Genomic DNA, 19,730 nt, shown 5'->3' with positions numbered 1-19,730 from the left:
CAAATCACACTAGCCCCTTTCATACACTGGACGCTGTTGGACTCTATAGAAGTTCAAATGTAATATACTCCTTGAACAGCGCATAGGGCTGTGTTGTTTGCTCTTTTGTTGTTGTTGTTGTTCTTCTTCTTCTTCTTCCTCCTCTTCTTCTTCTTCTTCTTCTTCTTCTACTTCCTCTTATCCTCCACATTCTCTTCATTTAGGGATTTTAATAGATCAAAGTATTGTATTGGGTTAAAAGCCGGTAAGCTGGCATTGATGTACACCCCCCTAAAATGCCTCATGTATTTTGATGTTTATTTCATGTAGGAACTGATCCAAAATGCTGAGGATGCTGGAGCTACAGAGGTTAAGTTTATGTACGATGAGACAGAATATGGCGTGGAGTCGCTGTGGTCTCACGATATGGCCCAGTATCAGGGTAAGGGAAATGCCAGTCATTTTTACTTGCACATACTTCCTGTCAGAGCCCATAGGATGCTAATGTATATTAAACAAGATTACTAGAAGTATTATGCTTTTCAGTATCTTTGCTGAAGCTGAAATAATTGTTGAAATGCGTTGAAAATAATGGTTTATTGTACACATTGTGTCTTGAGGTTGTTTAAATGTTTTGTTTTGTAATATTAGGTACAGCACTGTATGTGTACAATGATGCAGTCTTCACACCAGAGGACTGGAGTGGCATTCAGGAGATTGCAAGAAGCAGAAAGAGGGATGATCCCTTGAAAGTTGGAAGATTTGGAATTGGATTTAACTCTGTGTACCACATAACAGGTATGGCTTTTAGATACTTTTTCCACTAACATTGTCAGTTATTATTGATAAAGTGACAATGCATTTACCAGCGTATGAATGAATGAGTCACTCTTTAAAAACATTGCTCTATAATTTTACATATTAAACACTTTAATAAACATATGTGAGAGACATTTAAACATATTTCTTTTGTTGGAACACATGTGAGTAATAATTTAATTTCATCTCCCTCCATTGGATGTGCACGCTAAAACAGATAAAGAAATAATTTATGGGTACAGCAAATAACACACCAAAATAAACCTAAAATCATTTTTAAATATAATCTTATGAGTGCTCTTGCATTAATGATTTTTACCTCCTCTCAAACCTTGCAGATGTTCCGAGCATATTCAGTGGAGATCAAATTGGAATGCTGGACCCACACCAGACTCTGTTTGGAGTGCATGAATCAGGTCAATGCTGGAATCTGAAGTCCGATATAAAGGAGATTACGGAGCTTCATGATCAGTTTGCCCCGTACTTTGGCCTGTTTGGAAGCTCTGAGAAGACCATTAAAGATGGCAACTTTCCAGGAACGCTTTTCCGCTTCCCCCTCCGCATGAAGCCCTCGCAGCTTAGCAGCAATATCTATAACAAAGAGAAGGTTCTGGAGCTTTTTGAGTCCTTCAAGGCTGACGCTGACACCGTGCTGCTCTTCCTCAAGAGCGTTCAGAAAGTCTCGTTGCACATTCGTGAGTCGGATGGCACGGAAAGAATGCTGTTTCAAGTAACAGCAGGTGAGAACCCCGAGCAGAAGTTAGAACGTCCCAGCTCGTTGAAGACCCTGGCCCTTGCCATTGACAGCTACAGCAATGGAGTGCTGAGTGATTCGGTCACTTGTGCCACCTATCAGGCCATCATCGAGGTACAGGATGAAACTGCCAAGGAGACACAGAAAATGACTTGGCTGGTCTGTAATGGCGTCAGCGGACGGGGCATGTGTGCCGAGCTTGATTCCCTCGCAGACGACCTGAAGTTCATCCCCATCATTGGCATCGCCCTACCCCTCAGCCTCGTCGACGAAGACGAGGGGCGAACTTCCAGCTTCTCAGGGCGCGCCTTCTGTTTCCTCCCGCTTCCCTTGGGCGAGGAGAGCACTACAGGGTTGCCTGTACATGTCAGTGGGTTCTTTGGCCTGACGGACAACCGAAGAAGCATCAAATGGAGGGAGGTGGACCAGTGGAGGGACCCAGCTGCCCTGTGGAATGAACTCCTCATTGTCACAGTGATCCCCAAGATCTACTTCACCCTCATTATGGAGACCATCAAACGCATCCAGACCAAGAAGGACCAAGACTTCCCTCTTTCACCTAGAGGAACGTACAGAGCATGGCCAGATCCCAATAGGATCCGTCCACGCTGGAAACCCATACTGGAACCACTCTTCCATGATCTGCTCCAACAGCCCGTCATATATACACTGGACAGCAGCTGGGTCCAAGTGGATGAAGCTGTGTTTTCAGAACTGGACCCCAGAGAGGACTGTGCAGAGACAGTAACCAAATACCTCCAGAGCTCAGGGATGCAGCTGGCTCAAGTACCTGCTGCCACTGATGCAGTCCTGACCACTTATGTGACCAAGCCAGGGAGCCTGAAGAAAGTGACCCCTGCTTTCGTGAGGCAGACGCTTAGAAAAACTAAACACAAAGGCTCGTCCCAGGAGAAGCTCCTGCTGCTGCAGTTCATCCTGAGTGATGCCTGTTACAGTGACCTTATTGGACTTGAGCTGCTGCCTTTGCAAGACGAGACGTTCATTGCATTCTCCTCATCTGTAAGTGACAAGGATGCTGTGTATATTGCCTCTGAGGAGTATCCCAGGTATGATATTCAATAATCATTAAAAATCATGTCCTATCACCTTTTTGTCAGCGTCATTTTTATGCATTTCTACTACTTCATCTGAACCTTTTCAAAGAATACGTTTGAACTACATTTTATTTGTGTGAAAGTAAACTGGAGTGTTCTCATTGCATTATGCACTCTGGATTTTCAATAAAATAATTGAACGTCCTGTTTTTCACCAGGTCGCTTTACCCTGGACTGGAGGGAAGGTTTATACTGGAAAGCATCAACCCTTGGGTCATGAACAGACTGAAGGAAGCTGCCAGGAGCAGAGGTAAGTGATCTTAGTTAAAGTGTGCAGCTATATCATTCATATTTGAGAACGTAAATAAAGATAAAGGACATTCCTAGTCTTTGGAGTGGAGTGTGAAACCTAGTTCTGAAATAATTTACTGCGGTGCATAATTTGACAGATGGAAGATTCAGCTCTGAGCCTTACATTCCAGTAACCTCTATCAGATCCTGGACATGCTCTTGCTCGTACCCAACCTAGCGCGTGCCAAGGGGGAGATTTGCCTGTCTGAGAAAATATGCTGAATTTACAAACTCGGGCATTATATTCTTAGGCCCAGACAGAGCGGAACTGAGAACACGGAGCCAGTGTTCATGCCCTCTGGTCTCCATCGAGTTATTTTAAGTATAAAATCCAAAGATGGCTTTGTTTGTTACATCCTTTTCAGCTGACACTGGATGCAGAGGAGTTTTGCTTTATCTCTGTCAAGTGGTCTAGAAATTTTTGAACTCACAGTGGGGTCAAGTGTTGGTAGGAAGCATTGTCAGAACATTTCCATTGATTTTGTTGCAAAGTTTCACCACAGGGTCACCTTTAACCTAATTTCACTGTCATAATGTTATTAGGCCTGTGAGGATGGATTGAAATTTCAGTAGCTAGAAATTTAAATCCATCCTTAAAATCCCTCTTTTTTTAATTTTCCCCATCTCATTGCATTTTTCTTCCTTTTACATTAGTTTGTTTTCTTTCAAACCTTCTGACCTTTCTGACCGTTTTCATCCTTGATTTTGAATTGAATTTCAGTTCAGCAATTTCTCTGGGGTTGTTCGGGTAAGTCCTTTTATTTGTGTTCTGCCTGTAGGATTGCCTGTAGGACTGCCTGTAGTACAAAAGTATACCCTCAAAATCACTAATCACAGCTTGGCAGTGTTGTGTTATTTCTATACATGGTTCATTGCGATGGAAGAACATCAGTTTAATCTAGCAAGTCTCCATAGGACTTAACAATAAAAGAATTTTATTTTAAATAATTTGCGTAGTCTTTTCTACTATTTTCACTCTCTGTACCAGCACAAATGAGTGACACAGGTGATACATATATTAATCTCTCGGTCATAAATAGACAGTACACTAGGATATGATCAATGTCATATTCCATATAGTGCATTTTAAAACTCCATCATAAACCCAAATCACTGTTGAGGTGCAAGCCTTATTCAACTGTGTATTGGTGATAACATCAATCTGTTAGGCTCAGATGTCTTTCAGATATCCAGCAAGTGTCTAAACAAGGTAATGGGTTTGCTTTTCCCTTTGAAAAATAGAGAGGAGTTTGCATAATGTGTTATGCTGTGTGTAAAGGGAATACAATTATTCATAAATATTTACAGCATGTTAACCATGCTAATCAGGGCTACGTGTGTTTTGTTTGTTTTGTTCTTATTCTCATAAATCTTATCTATAGCTAACCAGAAACTTTGAATTTAGTATCCTGTGTGGGCTGTGATTGCACTTGGCTTGGGTGTACTGACTGATTGTGTGCTCCTGTGTTAACCCCTTGTTTTAATTTAAAACACCTTCCTGTGAATTTGCAATTTCAGTTCAATTCACAATTCAAGCTCAGTTTAATGAATCAGTAGAATGTAACCCCCCCCCCCCCCCCCCCCCCACCTCCACCTTCCTCTCCTTCGCTAGAAGTGATATTTTACAGCTTTAAGCAATATCCATAAAATATTCTCTGAGAATATTCATGTAAATGTCACTGGGTCAAAAATGATTCCTTGGTTGTCTGAAAGCAAATGCAGTTTCCACAGCACCCAGAGGATATAAGGATATAATATATAAGGTGAAATACGTTACATATTAAATTGATGTGGATCAACACGTGTTCCTACCATCCTGTATTGCATCATAGAGTTACAGAAAAAATATTCAAGTGCTCAGCCAGTGCTACAGAATATTTGAGGGTATTCCAAAGTCTAGTAAAAGATTGTGAGAACAGTCTCTAGCATTTAAATTAGTCATTAATAAATTCATTTGCTACTTTTTGCATTAGCTATATATTTTCAGATAGTCGCTGCATGCCTTTATAAGCACTATTCTCTCAGGCTTGTGTGAAAAAGGTCAATGTATTAAAAGCGAAAATTAACACTCGAATTTTGTTGTTGTTGTTCTTTTGTTGTTGTTATTTTTAGGGAGACCCTGCACTCAGGTTCAAGTGATAACTCCTGAGAGATCTGCACGTCTCATAAAGGAAATCTTAACAACAGCTTGGCCATCTAGAGACTTTGCTGTCCAGTGGATCCCAGGCAATCAAGAAATGAAGCATCCTACTGTATCATGGTTAAAAATGGTCTGGAAGCATTTGTATATTTATTTTGCTGATGACCTCAGTACTTTTGAAGATATGCCTTTGATCCCAAATGTGCCACTGAATGATGGTGTCGACTCCTTGGAGCTGCTCCGTCTAAAAACTCCGTCCCCCATAATTCTTGCAAATGAAGAGGAGGGCCCTCTTTCGGAAAGCTTGCTTGAGGTCATTAAGAAGATTGGAGGAGTCTTTTTGAACAAGCTAGATCCATGCTTGCAGCACCCACTGCTGAAGAGCTACATCCATCAGTCATCTCCAAGCACCCTCTTGCAAATAATGGACAGGTGTTCAACCCAGAGATTAGCTAGTCAAGTGTCATCCCTTTCTGTCAAACAAAAGCTTGCCCTGAGAGAATTCCTAGCCGGGTTGTCAGATGTCACTGAGAAAGAGAAACGTATCATCCAGGATCTGTCCATCTTTGAGAAAGTGGGAGCATACTCTGATAAAGGCACGCCAACATTTACCTCACTGAAAGGCGCGAGAGCTCTACACCATACTGCCAAGCACCCACAAGATGTTAAGTTATCCATTAACGTTGTTGTCAGCAATGACGAGGCCACTATTCGTCTAATCAAGCTGTTGAATGTGGAGCAGGTGGGAAGCACCGAATGTTTAAAGGTGATCATTCAAGACATAGAGAAAGGTTCCTACAACAAAGAGGAGGTTGCCAAAATCATGCTCTGGGTCCTAACCCATTTGTCATTCCTCAAGAATGAAAACAAAGATGTGATTGGTTGGCTGTCCTCTCTAAAATTCATTTACACTTCTTCAGGAAAACCTCTTGCACCCACAGATCTCTTTGATCCTGAGCTGGAAATTTTGCAAAATCTTTTCTACATGGAGGAGAAGACAAGGTTTCCCCCAAGCAACTACACATCATCTCCTGATATTATCCATTCTTTGAGACTGTTAGGACTCAAAAATGAAGTGCAGCTCAGTGAAAAAGATGTACTACAAGTAGCAAAGAAAATTGAGGAATTACAAGAAAGTAGTAAACCAGACTGGGACTCTCTCTTGGCAAAAGCAAAAACACTCTTGACCATACTGAACAAGCAAACAAAGCTTGTAAAGTCTGCAGAGGCCCAAGCAGCCTTACAGAAATTGAAATGGGTACCAGTTTGCAAAGACAGACCACTGAATTACCCAAAGTCTCTTGCCTGGAAGGGAGATTCTTGTAATATCTGCTCCCTCTCAGAAATGTGTGATATATCTTCTGCTGTGCTGGTGGGTTCCTCTGTAGCTCTAGTGGAACGCACATCTGCTGGCATGAAAAAAGCTCTCAAGTTATCTTTAGAGCCCCAAGTTGATCAAGTTCTGCAGCATCTGAAAGCAGTGAATGACTGGCACAGATCCCAGGCATTTACCACAGAGGATTGGTATCAGTTCCAGCAGATTCTTTTTGAAATATATGAATTCATGCAAGCCCACTTGGAAGATGCTAGAGAAGCAATGAAGTCACTGCCTTTTGATTGGGTATGGACAGGCAAAACATTTGCATCACCTGCACACACAGTTCTGAAACCCATACCTGATCTGGACTTACAACCCTATTTGTACTCATTACCAAGGACTATTGCAAAGTTCCATAAACTTTTCCAGTTTTGTGGGTCTGTTGATGAGGTTGTCCCCAGCCATGTGTTTCAAGTGGTTGACATAATTAGGCAGAGGAGTGAACAGGAAATGACCAAAGAGGAGAGTAAGCACAACCTGCTCCTCTTGATCAACATCTTGCGCTGGCTGTACAACAGTCAAATATCAGTAGATATTGACATGCATGTGCCAATCCTTTGCTACAAGGATCCAAGCAAACTGGTCATGAAGCCTATTCATGAATGCACCTATTGTGACATAAAAGTAGATGATCTGAATGACCTACTGGAAGATGTTTCAGAGCCAATCATCCTTGTCCATGATGACATACCCATGAAAACTGCGGAATGGTTGAAAGTTCCATGTCTGAGCACAAGACTGATAAACCCGGAGAACCTTGGCTTTGAACAGTCCGGTCAAAGAGAACCTTTAACTGTCAGAATAAAGAACATCTTGGAAGAGTATCCATCTGTCTCTGATATTTTCAAAGAGCTTCTGCAGAATGCCGACGATGCTAACGCCACTGAATGCAGCTTCCTGATTGACATGCGAAAGAATCTGGACATTCGTGAGAACTTACTAGACCCTGGCATGATGGTCTGTCACGGCCCCTCTCTGTGGTCATTCAACAATTCTGTTTTCTCTGACACCGACTTTCAGAACATAACAAGATTGGGTGGGTCTATGAAAAGATGCGAAGCAGATAAAGTTGGCAAATTTGGGCTAGGGTTCAACTCAGTGTATCATGTGACTGACATTCCCATTATACTGAGCAGAGAATTCATGATCATGTTCGACCCCAACATCAACCACATCAGCAAGCATATCCGAGACAAGTCAAATCCAGGCATTAAGATCAATTGGAGTAAACAGCAGAAACGCCTGAGGAAGTTTCCCAACCAGTTCAAACCTTTCATCAATGTCTTCAATTGTAAGCTTCCACTGTCAGAAGAATCCCCATACAAGTATGATGGGACCCTCTTCAGGCTTCCATTCAGAACAGAACAAGAGGCATCAGTGAGTGAAATCAGCAGCATGTACTACAATACCACAGACATCTACTCTCTTGTTGATGAGTTCAGCATCTGTGGCCACCGGCTCATTATTTTCACACAGCATGTTGGCACAATGGTTCTGAAATATCTGAAATATGAGGAGCCGAATCCTGCTGCTGCACAGGATGTTGTAACTATAAACAAGAGTGTCTGGTCTTCCAAAGCCTCGTATGGACCCCTCAGCATTCTGAAGTCTGCTGCCAAAGTCATGAAAAAAGTGGCATCCACTAACAGAGTGCCAGCTGAGGTTCCTAAGTCTGGCTGCATCATAAGAATCGCGGTGGAGGAGTTCCACAACGTCTTTAGACGCATCGTTGATCTCCAGTCTCCTTTGTTCAGAGGTTCTGATGAGGATCCTTCATCATACTTTGAAATGGCTTCTAAAGCGGGGACTCCACCCAGGAGACTCACTGATGAAATGCCCCAAAAGGGAATGGATCTCACAAACTGGCTAATCTGTTCATGTATGGATGTAGGTGAAGCTCTGAAGTTCTCCCTGAGTGAAAGTGGGAAGCGGCTGGGGTTAGTCCCATGTGGTGGTGTAGCTGTGTTGCTGTCTGAAGAAGAAAACAGAAAATGGACAGTGAAGACAAACGCCAATCCAATTGGAGAGGTGTTCTGCTACTTGCCTCTCAGAATTAAAACTGGCTTACCTGTACATATTAATGGCTGTTTTGCTGTTACATCAAATCGGAAAGAGATATGGAAAACAGACACAAAAGGACAGTGGAACTCCATCTTCATGAGGCATGTGATTGTCAAGGCGTACTTGGCAGCACTTAATATGCTGCGATCTATGGCAGAAAGTGGAGAACTTCTTGATTACAGCTACTATGCTGCCTGGCCTGATCCGGGAGTTGTACATGACGACTTCAATTTGATCAGCCAGGGAGTGTATCAGGAAATAGCCAAAGGGGGTGATGATGATCAGGCAAAAGTCTTCTCAGATGGCAAAACATGGGTGTCAATCAAGTGCGTCAGATTCCTAGATGATTCACTGCTCTGTAGACCTGATATTGGATCTGCTGCCTTCAAGATTTTCCTAAAATACCTCAGAAAGTGTGGCTCTCAAGACCTCTGTGCTGTTGAGCTTCCAGAATGGGTCAAGGAAGGCTTTGATGATGCCGGCTGTAAAGGGAAATTGATGGAGAACACACTAACAGAGAAGCAGTTCTTCTCAGATGTATTCCTCCCCCATATCCAGGACATAGACAAGGATCTGCGTGACCCTCTAATGCAGTATGTTTTAAATGAAAAATTAGAGGACTTTGCACCCATTCTCAGAGAGACTCCTTGCATCCCATCTTCTGGTCCCTCACACAAATTAGTTCTGCCATCTCGACTTATTCATCCAGAGGGAAGAGTAGCCAAACTGTACAGTAGTGATGATGGAAGGTTTCCCGAAGGAACTCTTAGAGACTATCTGAATCCGGTTTGCTTGGTCAAGTTAGTACAGTTGGGTATGGTAAAGGATGACCTCTCTTGGGAAGATTTGATTGAGCGTGCTGAGTCTGTCTTGGCTCTTAATGAAACAGACCACACAGCTGCATGCCAGAGGAGCAGTATAGTACTCAGTCTTGTTGACGAGAAGCTAAAAATGAGAGATTTGGAAGCAAAGGAATACATGGAAAAATTGCAAGGCATCAAGTTTCTTCCATTTCTGACAAAACCCGCTGGCTTCTCATTACCGTGGCACGGGAACAACTTCCCTCAATCAACCATGTTTTCAGCAACAGAACTTTTCATCACTGACCATCAGGACACTGTATGCTTGATGAAGCCCATCTTGAATGAGAACTCACCATCTTTTAAAGGATGTGGTCCAATCACACTGGCTGTAAAAGATTTCCTGGGTTTGATCAAGAAGCCATCTGTTACACTAGTAATCAGCCAGCTTAAAGAACTTTCTAAGTCGTTTGATGGAGTTACGCTATATCAAGAAAACATAACCAATGCCTGCTACAAGTTTCTACATGAAGAAATGTTGCAAGATGAAACAGCAAAAAAAGAGATTATGGAGGAGCTGAAAACTTTCTGCTCAATTCTAGTGGAGAACACATATGTTGATCCAGCAAAGGTTGCATTTCACCTCAACTTTGATGCAGCACCATATCTCTACCAACTACCAAACAAGTACAGAAACAGCTGCCGTGAGCTCTTTGAAAATGTGGGTGTTCAGCCGAGTTTCACTGTGGAAAACTTTTCAGCCGTTCTTGAAAAGATGAAAAATGACTGTGGGAGAAAGCCTCTCACCGAAGAGAACTTTCAACTCTGTCGCAGAATCATCAGTGAAGGAATATGGAGTTTGATCAGAGACAAAAATCAGGAGTTCTGCCAGTCCACATATGGAGAGATACTCCTGCCTGACAGCAATTTCACACTGCAACCATCAAAGTCATTGTGCTACAATGACTGCCCATGGATCAAAGTAAGGGACACCACAGTTAAATACTGCCATGGTGATATTCCCCGAGAAGTAGCAGTCAAATTAGGGGCAGTTCCCAAACGCCACAAAGCCTTGGAGCGGTATGCTTCCAATATCTGCTTCACCACTCTAGGAAGTGAGTTTGGCCAAAAAGAAAAATTGACAAGCAGAATTAAAAGTATCCTGAATGCTTACCCATCAGAGAAGGAGATGCTGAAAGAGCTCCTTCAGAATGCAGATGATGCTAAAGCCACAGAAATATATTTTGTATTTGACCCAAGGGTCCACCCCACTAACAGAATATTTGATGACAAATGGGTTCCAATGCAGGGACCATCACTTTGTGTCTACAACAACCAGCCTTTCACAGAAGATGACATCAGAGGAATCCAAAATCTTGGAAGAGGCACGAAAGAGGCAAATCCAGGTAAAACTGGCCAATACGGCATTGGATTCAACTCTGTGTATCACATCACTGACTGCCCATCTTTCATCTCAAATAATGACATTCTGTGCATCTTTGATCCACATGCCCGCTATGCTCCTGGTGCAACATCTGGTAGTCCTGGCAGAATGTTCAGAGATTTGGACTCAGATTTCAGGTCTCAGTTCTCTGATGTCCTGAATTTGTACCTGGGATCTCATTTCAGACTTGAACGATCCACAATGTTCAGGTTTCCAATTCGTTCTACAGACATGGCAAAAATTTCGGAAATTAGCTCTGTACCTGCCTCAGACAGAATGGTCCAAAATCTCTTGGACAAATTACGAACAGATGGTGTAGAACTCCTCATGTTTTTGAATCACATGGAAAAAATTTCCATTTGTGAAATCGAGAGTGGAACAGGAGACCTGAAAACACTCTACTCCGTGACAGCAAAAATCACAGATGGTGATCGCTTGAAACGCAAGCAATTTCATGCCTCTGTGGTGGATAGCGTGACCAAAAAGAAACAGCTTCCCCAAATTCCAGTCCAGCAGATAACATATACAATGGACATTGAAGATTCAGATGGAAACTTGACAACCTGGCTAGTATGCAACCGCTCTGGGTTCTCTGACATGGAAAAAGTCTCCAAGAGTGTGATTTCAGCCCACAAAAATGAAGACATAACGCTTTTTCCACGTGGAGGGGTCGCTGCATGCATCAGCCACAACTACAAAAAACCTCATCGAGCTTTCTGCTTTCTCCCTCTCTCACTGGAGACAGGCTTGCCCTTTCATGTGAATGGGCATTTTGCCTTAGATTCTGCCAGGCGAAACCTGTGGAGGGATGACAATGGAGTAGGGGTGAGGAGTGACTGGAACAACAATCTCATGACAGCTCTCATTGCTCCAGCTTACGTCGAGCTGTTGATTCAGCTGAAACGGCGGATCTTCCAAGGACCTGATCCCACAATGACTATAATACAGGGAACTCCAATTCACCTTGTCAAAGACACATTGAGAAAGTTCTTGTTTTTCTTTCCTGTAAACAGGCTAGACATTCAGCCAGACTGGTACTGTCTTGTGAAGGCAGTTTATAATTGCATTCATATAGACCTGAAAAGATTGCTCCCTGTTGTCAGAGCACCACATGTTGACAACACAGATATACACTCAGCCATTTACATCTCGTGGGTCAACACATCCACTTCAGCTAAAAGCCGAGCGTTCTTTGACAATCTGTTGCAAGATGAATTGCAGCATCTCAAGAACACAGAATACAACATTACCACACGCAAATCTGTGGCAGAAAATGTATTCAGACTTAAAGCTATGCTCTTGGATATTGGCTTCAACTTAGTACACAGTTGTGATGAGACTGCTAGCCTGTATTTTTGCCTGACAGATGCAGGTATTCCAGTGAGCTACGTAACACCAGAGGATGTGCGAAATTTTCTCCTGACATTTTCATCACCAGACACATCCTGCCATGTCGGGAAACTGCCCTGTCGACTACAGCAGTCTAATTTCAAGCTCTTCCACAGTCTCAAGCTTCTGGTCGATTACTGCTTCAAAGACATTGAGGAAGATGAGATCAGAATAGAGGGGCTACCATTACTGATGACAATGGACAACATTTTGCAAGTGTTTGATTCCAAGCGACCTAAGTTTCTCACCACACATCACGACCTGATCTCGTCCAGGAAAGAGATGTTCATGCACACTCTATACATGAGATACAGCAACATCCTACTCAAAGCTGGTGTAGCAAAAGTGTTTGACATTAGCAGCTTTGGAGACCTATTGGGATCGGTCCTACCACGGGAGTACCGAACAAGGACTTCTGTGAAGTGGAGGGAAAATTACGCAAGTGAATCTTGGCTGAAAAGTGCATGGCATTTTATCAGTGAGAACATTGCCAGCAAAGAGGCAGACATGAAACCTAACTTTGAGACAGTGCTTGACATTCTAAAAGACTGGGCATTACTGCCAGGAATCAAATTCATGGTGTCCAGCAACAAACTGGTTGTGCCAGAGCATGATGTTTTGCTACCTCTCAGCTTAAGTTACGTAGCTATCTTCCCCAATGGACAAAACGACAAGGTCTTTCATACACTCATGAAAGGGGGTTGCATTCAACTTGCAGTCCACAAAATATGCACCAAAGAGAATCCTGTTTGGCCCATGCTGGGTCAGCACACGGCAAATATAGACAATCCGTCCAGCATCCTCAAAGCTGTCGAGTACATGATTCAGACTTCAGCCTTCAAAACAGGAAGCTTGACAGACAAAGACATGGAAGCGCTGCTGTTGTACTTCAACTGCAATTTGACAAATTTGTCTGCCGATGATGTGCAAAGTTTGAAATTGCTCCCTTGCTACCAAGCAGTCAGTGGGCGATACATCAGCATTGCAAACTTTGGGTCTTGCTACGTCCTAACTAAAAGCATCCCCTCCACTGATATGGAAAAGTGGGCACATACAACATCTTCTGCCTTTCTTGTGGACAACCCACAGCTGAAGGAACTCTACAGTTTCCTTGGGTGCACCCCAATTGATGACCTTGAAGTCTACCTCAAGCACCTCCTTCCGAAATTTGACATTCTCTCACATGATGGCAAAATTCAACACCTCATATATCTGAAGGAGAGGCTTTTAGCAATGGACGAGTCCTGTGGGATAAAGGATCAGCTTTATGAAAAACTGGAAGGTCTGTCCTTTATTTATGATTCCACAAACAGATTGAAACCTGCGAAAACCTTTTTTGATCATACGGTGAAAGTTTTTGAGGTCATGCTCCCAGCAAAATCATTCATCCCCAGTGAATTTTTTAAGAGAATTGAACAAGTGTCAAAGCCCAAAAATGGGGCCTCCTTTTTGCCCTCGTGGATCACGTTCCTACGTAACATAGGTTTGAAACATGTCATATCTCAGCAGCAAATTCTCCAGTTTGCAAAAGAGGTAAGCATCAAAGCTCAGACAGAGAACTGGTCTAAGGAAAAAGTGCAAGTCGTTGTTGACGTTCTGCTTAACCACATTTTCTGCGAGAGGACAGATCTTTTTGAGGGAGCCTTTCTGAAAGAGCTGTCAATGATTCCTTTCCTGTGTCCAGAGCGTGCACCACCGGAGCTCATCCGACTTCATGCTCAGTATCAAGAGGTGAAGGGCAATCTCCCTCTAATTCGCTTCAGTGGGTCTCAAGTCAACCCAAAGTTCAAACAAACTGACATCATGCAATTGCTCTGGACATCATGTCCCATCCTTCCAGAAAAGGCTACCCCGGCAAGTATAAAAGACCAAGAGGGAAGCACACTTGTAGGCCAAGAACAGCTCGACCAAGTGTTAACCATGTTAAATGTCAACTTGGATCCACCATTGGACAAAGTTATTAGCAACTGCAAAAACATATGCAGCATATCAAACCTGGACGACGACACAGTCAAAACCAGAAATAAAGTCTTAAGGAGCATTTATGAGTTTCTCAATGCTGACAAGAGGGAATTTCGTTATCAGTTACGAGGGGTGGCCTTTGTTATGGTTGAGGAGGGGTGGAAACTGCTGAAACCAGAAGAAGTTGTAATAAATTTGGATAATGAAGCTGACTTCAAACCATACTTATACAAGCTTCCCCTTGAACTTGGTACCTTCCACCAGCTGTTCAAGCAGCTGGGAACAGAGGATATTGTGTCCACAAAACAGTATGTTGAAGTGCTGTGCCGCATATACAGAAACTCAGAAGGCAAGCAGCTTGACCCAAATGAAATGAGAACTGTGAAGAGAGCGGTCTCAGGGCTTTTCAAAAGTCTCCAGAATGACCCAGTCCAGGTACGCAAAGATCTCGAGGGCCTTAGAGATTTGACTTTTTACTTGCCAAGTCACGATGGTCGACTGGCAAAATCTAACAGTTTAGTGTTTGACGACGCCCCACATTACAAGAGTAGAATACAGGGTAATGTTGGTGTTCAGATGCTAGTGGACATGAGCCAGTGTTACCTTGGCAAAGACCATGCCTTCCACACAAAACTGATCATGCTTCTGCCCCAGAAACTGAGACCTAGACTCCTTAGTAGCATATTGGAGGAGCAGCTTGATGAAGAATCTCCAAAAATGTGCCAATTCGGAGCCCTTTGTTCACTTCAGGGTCGGCTTCAGCTGCTGCTCTCGTCTGAGCAGTTTATCACAGGACTTATACGAATAATGAAGCATGAGAACGACAATGCATACATGGTCAATGAGGAGAAAGCAATCAGACTGTGCAAAGCTTTATGTGAAGGCTTAAAGGTGTCCTGCTTTGAGAAGCTTCAGACAACTTTGCGTGTCAAAGGCAGTAGTCCTATCCCACACAGCCGGAGTGAAACTCTGGCCTTCTTGAAAAGGTATGGGACAGCAGTTATTCACCTCTACATTCAACATTCAGACAGTAAAGATATCAACTTTCTTCTTGCCCTGGCAATGACCCTGAAGTCTGCAACAGACAATCTGATTTCTGACACTTCATATCTCATTGCTATGCTGGGTTGTAATGATATCTACAGAATCACAGAGAAGCTAGACAACCTTGGGGTAAAGTATGACTCTACTGAACCCTCAAAACTTGAGCTTCCTCTTCCAGGTACTCCTATACCAGCAGAGATACATCACATACTCCTTATGGATCCAATGAATGTGTTCTACCCTGGAGAGTATGTTGGGTATCTGGTTGACTCAGAGGGAGGAGACATATATGGATCCTACCAGCCAACTTATACATATGCCATCATTGTTCAAGAAGTGGAGAGGGAAGAGGAGGACAATCTAAGTTTCCTCGGAAAGTGCTTCCAAATTGACATTGGATACAGTGAATACAAAATCGTCAGCTCCCTTGATTTGTACAAATTCTCCAGACAAGACGAAAGTACTAACATTCGCGGTGAGGTTCCAACAACTCCGACAAGCCCCTTAGACAGTCACTTACCTGGCCCACGAATGGTGCCACCTATATTCTCTGGAAAGGAAAATCACAGAGCTCCACCAACAAAACTCTCCCCCAAAAAGATCAAACTCAATGCTTTACCAGACATTTTGAAAGAGGTGACTTCGGTGGTAGAGCAGGCGTGGAAACTGTCCGAAACTGAAAGAAAAAAGACCATTCGACGTTTATACCTCAAGTGGCACCCTGACAAAAATGCAGAGAATCTCGACATTGCCACAGAGGTCTTCAAACACTTGCAGAATGAGATAAGCCGAATGGAGAAACAGTCTCAGGCAGAGCAGACTACAGACAGAGCGTCGAGGAGGACCTTCTCTGCGTCTTCCACGCGTTTCCAGTCGGAGAAGTTCTCATTTCAAAGATTTTATACATCTTGGAACCAAGAAGCAACAAGCCATAAGTCTGAGAGACAGCACTTTAGGGAACGGTTTACTAGCCATACAGGTACGACACACTCCAATCGTTTCTTTGTTCCCCCATCATTCAAATCAGTTGGCAACCCTGTGGAGGCACGAAGGTGGCTGAGACAGGCAAGAGCCAACTTCTCCGCTGCAAGAAACGACCTGCATAAAAATGCTAATGAGTGGGTGTGCTTTAAGTGCTACCTGGCCACAAAGTTGGCACTGATTGCTGCTGACTATGCAGTTCGGGGGAAGTCTGACAAAGACGTGAAGCCCACTGCCCTTGCTCAGAAAGTGGAGGAATACAACTCCCATCTAGCTGGGCTGGCTAATGACGTCAACATCCTTGAGGGCTACGGTGTGGACAGTCTGAGAACTCGCTATCCTGACCTTTTGCCCTTTCCTCAGATTCCAAACGACAGGTACACTTCGGAGGTGGCGGTTAGAGTGATGGAATGCACAGCTCGGATAATCATCAGACTTGAAACATTTGTACAGCAGAAAATATGACTATATCCATTCTGTGTAGTATACATTATTCAAAGTCAATCTGCAATGTTTTGCATTGATCCTGTAAATGAAAAAAACCCCAAACAAACAAACAGACAAACAAACAAAAAAACAAACAAAAACCCCCAAAAAACAAGATAAAATACAATGGCTGTGTGCAATATAGATGATTATTGACTGACTGAAAGTGTATTCATTAGCTGACAGCTTAAATGTACAGTGGCAGATCTGGTACTGTAGCCAATGCTTACTACTCAGCTGTTTTGCTCAACTTCAAAAAAAAAAAAAAAGATGCCTGAGCCCCATGTAGTGTATTCTTTTCTGAAAACAACAGTGACCTACAGTGAGCATTCAGAGTACATTCAGTGCAAAATCCCAGCAATACTTTTTTTAAACCAAAGTCTTGTGTTTATTATGTTTGCCCTGTATAAAAAAAAGAAGATGCTGCTTTTTTACTGTATCTTTTTTCTAGAAATCTATTTTTTTTTCCTGTCACGGTTAACTAATTGACTGTATATGTATATATTAGCATGAGTTTGCTCTGCACCTCTGCGTATAGAACGCTAGTGTGACTACTGAACGTTAAGGCCCTTTGTCATCAATATTATGCATCAATAGTAAGATATTCATCACTAGATTGATCTCTTGATCACAAGTCTGGCAGAGACTTGTAGGAATAGAGAGTCATTGTGAAGCCGGGTGTACCATGGTAATTAATCAACCAACAACTCCTGTAATGCTTGTCTGGAGTATGCAAATACATTAGGCAACTGAAGCCTTCTTTTTCTTCTTTTTTTTTTTTTAATGGTATCAGACAATTGTAACTGAATCTCTTACTGGGCCGTTAGACTGTGAAGGGGTATGATGCAGCGTGAATGCGTGTTTAGTTTAATGCTTATGTGTTCATATGTTTTGTCACATTGTCATTATGCAAGTTTGTAATCATTATTATAATCATTATTATTTATGTTGAGTCTTGGTGGTAAGAGTTGGAATTTGCTTAACAAATACGGTTGGGTCACAGCGTTTCTTTGTTGTTTTATATACAAGCACTTCTGCAAGAGTAATTGAAACTGAACTTTGTTGAAATGCCAAAGCATTTGCCATTATTACTCATTATATATTACCCATTAGTAGAAGCATACCAGCTATAAACATTGACTGCTTTCTGAACTGACCCTTGATCATTACATGAGCAGTCCTTTCACGTATGAAACGCAAAATGCCAACTGTTTTTTATTTTTTATTAAGTTTAATGTTCTAAATTTCCTCCCGGGTTTTCTCTGGTCTTTTCGTAAGAGCAACAGAGACGAAGGTCCAGCGGTGCTCAGTGTGTTTTGTCTACACCATGGTTTTTTTGTTTTTTTTTTCATTTCTATGTTTTCTTTTATGAAAATTTTATGGGAATTAAACCCTAACACTGACTACTACATTGATTTGTTTGGTTATCCTGTACATGTGTTTATTTAAAATGCAATGATTCTTAGTGTACATGTCTTACTACAAAAATCCTGAAGTTTGCAGTTGCCGGGAATATTGGTCATCTATCCAATCAATCTTAATGACATTACGCTGTTTATCTCCTGTTCCTCCGCACAGTGCCATAGCTCCAATAAATTCCCAGAGTACATTGTGTTCTTGTTTGTCTGGTTTCAGAGTTGTGAAGATAGAAATTTAAACTGACTGAATCCAATACAGTTTGTGCGCTGAGAATCCATCACCTGAAATCTGTTACACAGTGCCCTCTAGTGGTAAATAACTGAAACGTTAGTTCTTAAAAAAAAAATTAAGACGTTATATATGAAAAATACAATCAATACAATGATTAGACCAAAAGTGCAGAGTCCCTCACTGGCACAGATTTATAGGCCCTAAATTGTCATAATTTAATAATATTGTCTTGTATATATTGTCAGTCCAAATGATAAAGCAGGGAACATGAGACTGTAGTTTGAACAAAACATTGCTATGACCAGTGCTAAAACCTGAACTCGAACCAGCCCTGTATAACTAGCATGCAGAATCAAAGCAAGATCAATATGCACGTATTGAATGGTGACCTTTGTAATGTTTCAAAGACAAATGTAATCTAATAAATGACTGGCCTTACATTTGGTATGATCGCAAGTTATTAACTTGAACTCATGAGTTGAAAGGTAATTTTTCTTGCAATTTTCAAAGATATTGATCTAATAGTCACCACTGTGTTGTCATCCCCTATGTGTTAGTGAACAGTGATGTTTTGACAGGGTAACAGTCAAATAGTCATCACACAGAAAATGTAAGGAACACTTTTTATTCACACTAACAGTTCTGGGTAAAACACCACAGCATCTAACTAAGAATTTCTTGCACAAAATACACACATTGTGTAAGTTTCCATAAATTCATTTGTGGTTTAATTTAAAAAAAAAAAAAAAGAGAAAGAAACAAAGAAAGGAAGAAAGAAAGAAAAGGAAGAACCAGAGAAAAGAAAAGAACAGAAAAGAAAAAAAGAAAAGAAAGGAAAAGACTAAAACAGACTAAGTTGACCAGAGCTTAATCAAAGATCACACTTTGATAGTCTAGAATGTTATGATATGATACAATGTGTATTATAAACTGACATGGTAACATCAATATAATTACAACATATACACAATACTTCTCCCAAGTAGTTCTTTTTAAATGTAAACAGAGCATATTAGTTTTTTTGAATGCTTTTGAAGGACAGGTCATGTTTACCTAGGTGACGTCAACGATACGCTTATTTATTTTTTGTGTCGACACAAACAGAGATTTTGTATGGCTCTACATTAAAAAGAACATTGTTCTATATTTTTTATTTTGACTGACAACTATTTAATCTAAACAAAAATTTTGTTATTGCACCTCAAAATTATATTGCATAGGATGTAAGCTGTTAACCAGCTCCTTTAGCCCAGCCTTAAACTGAAAAATAAAAAATGAAAAATTACAGAAATGGCTTGGATCATCTTTAAAAAAGTGCATTTCCGTCATAGACTGAAGTAGCTGATGATGTTGATGTTGGACCAAACTTATGTGTACTGCAATTAATTTCAGAGAGGAACAAAAAGAGATGCACTTTATTAGGCATCGCATTCAAGA

The 19,730-nt window shown here is 41.8% G+C and overlaps 1 protein-coding gene across 1 annotated transcript; it reads left to right on the top strand.

Moving 5' to 3' along the window:
• Positions 1-323: 323 nt before the first annotated feature.
• On the top strand, positions 324-16,670 carry sacs (sacsin molecular chaperone). The gene is made up of 5 exons (XM_030777749.1): positions 324-421; positions 631-777; positions 1,137-2,619; positions 2,826-2,917; positions 5,071-16,670. The coding sequence occupies exons 1-5, from the start codon at positions 358-360 to the stop codon at positions 16,620-16,622; spliced, it is 13,338 nt and encodes a 4,445-aa protein (XP_030633609.1). The 5' UTR covers positions 324-357; the 3' UTR covers positions 16,623-16,670.
• Positions 16,671-19,730: the final 3,060 nt, after the last annotated feature.

Source organism: Chanos chanos, chromosome 6 (genome assembly GCF_902362185.1).
Source record: "Chanos chanos chromosome 6, fChaCha1.1, whole genome shotgun sequence".
NCBI lineage: Eukaryota > Metazoa > Chordata > Actinopteri > Gonorynchiformes > Chanidae > Chanos > Chanos chanos.
The sequence above is the reverse complement of the archived record's forward strand: the minus strand, read 5'-3'. Positions and strand labels throughout refer to the sequence as shown.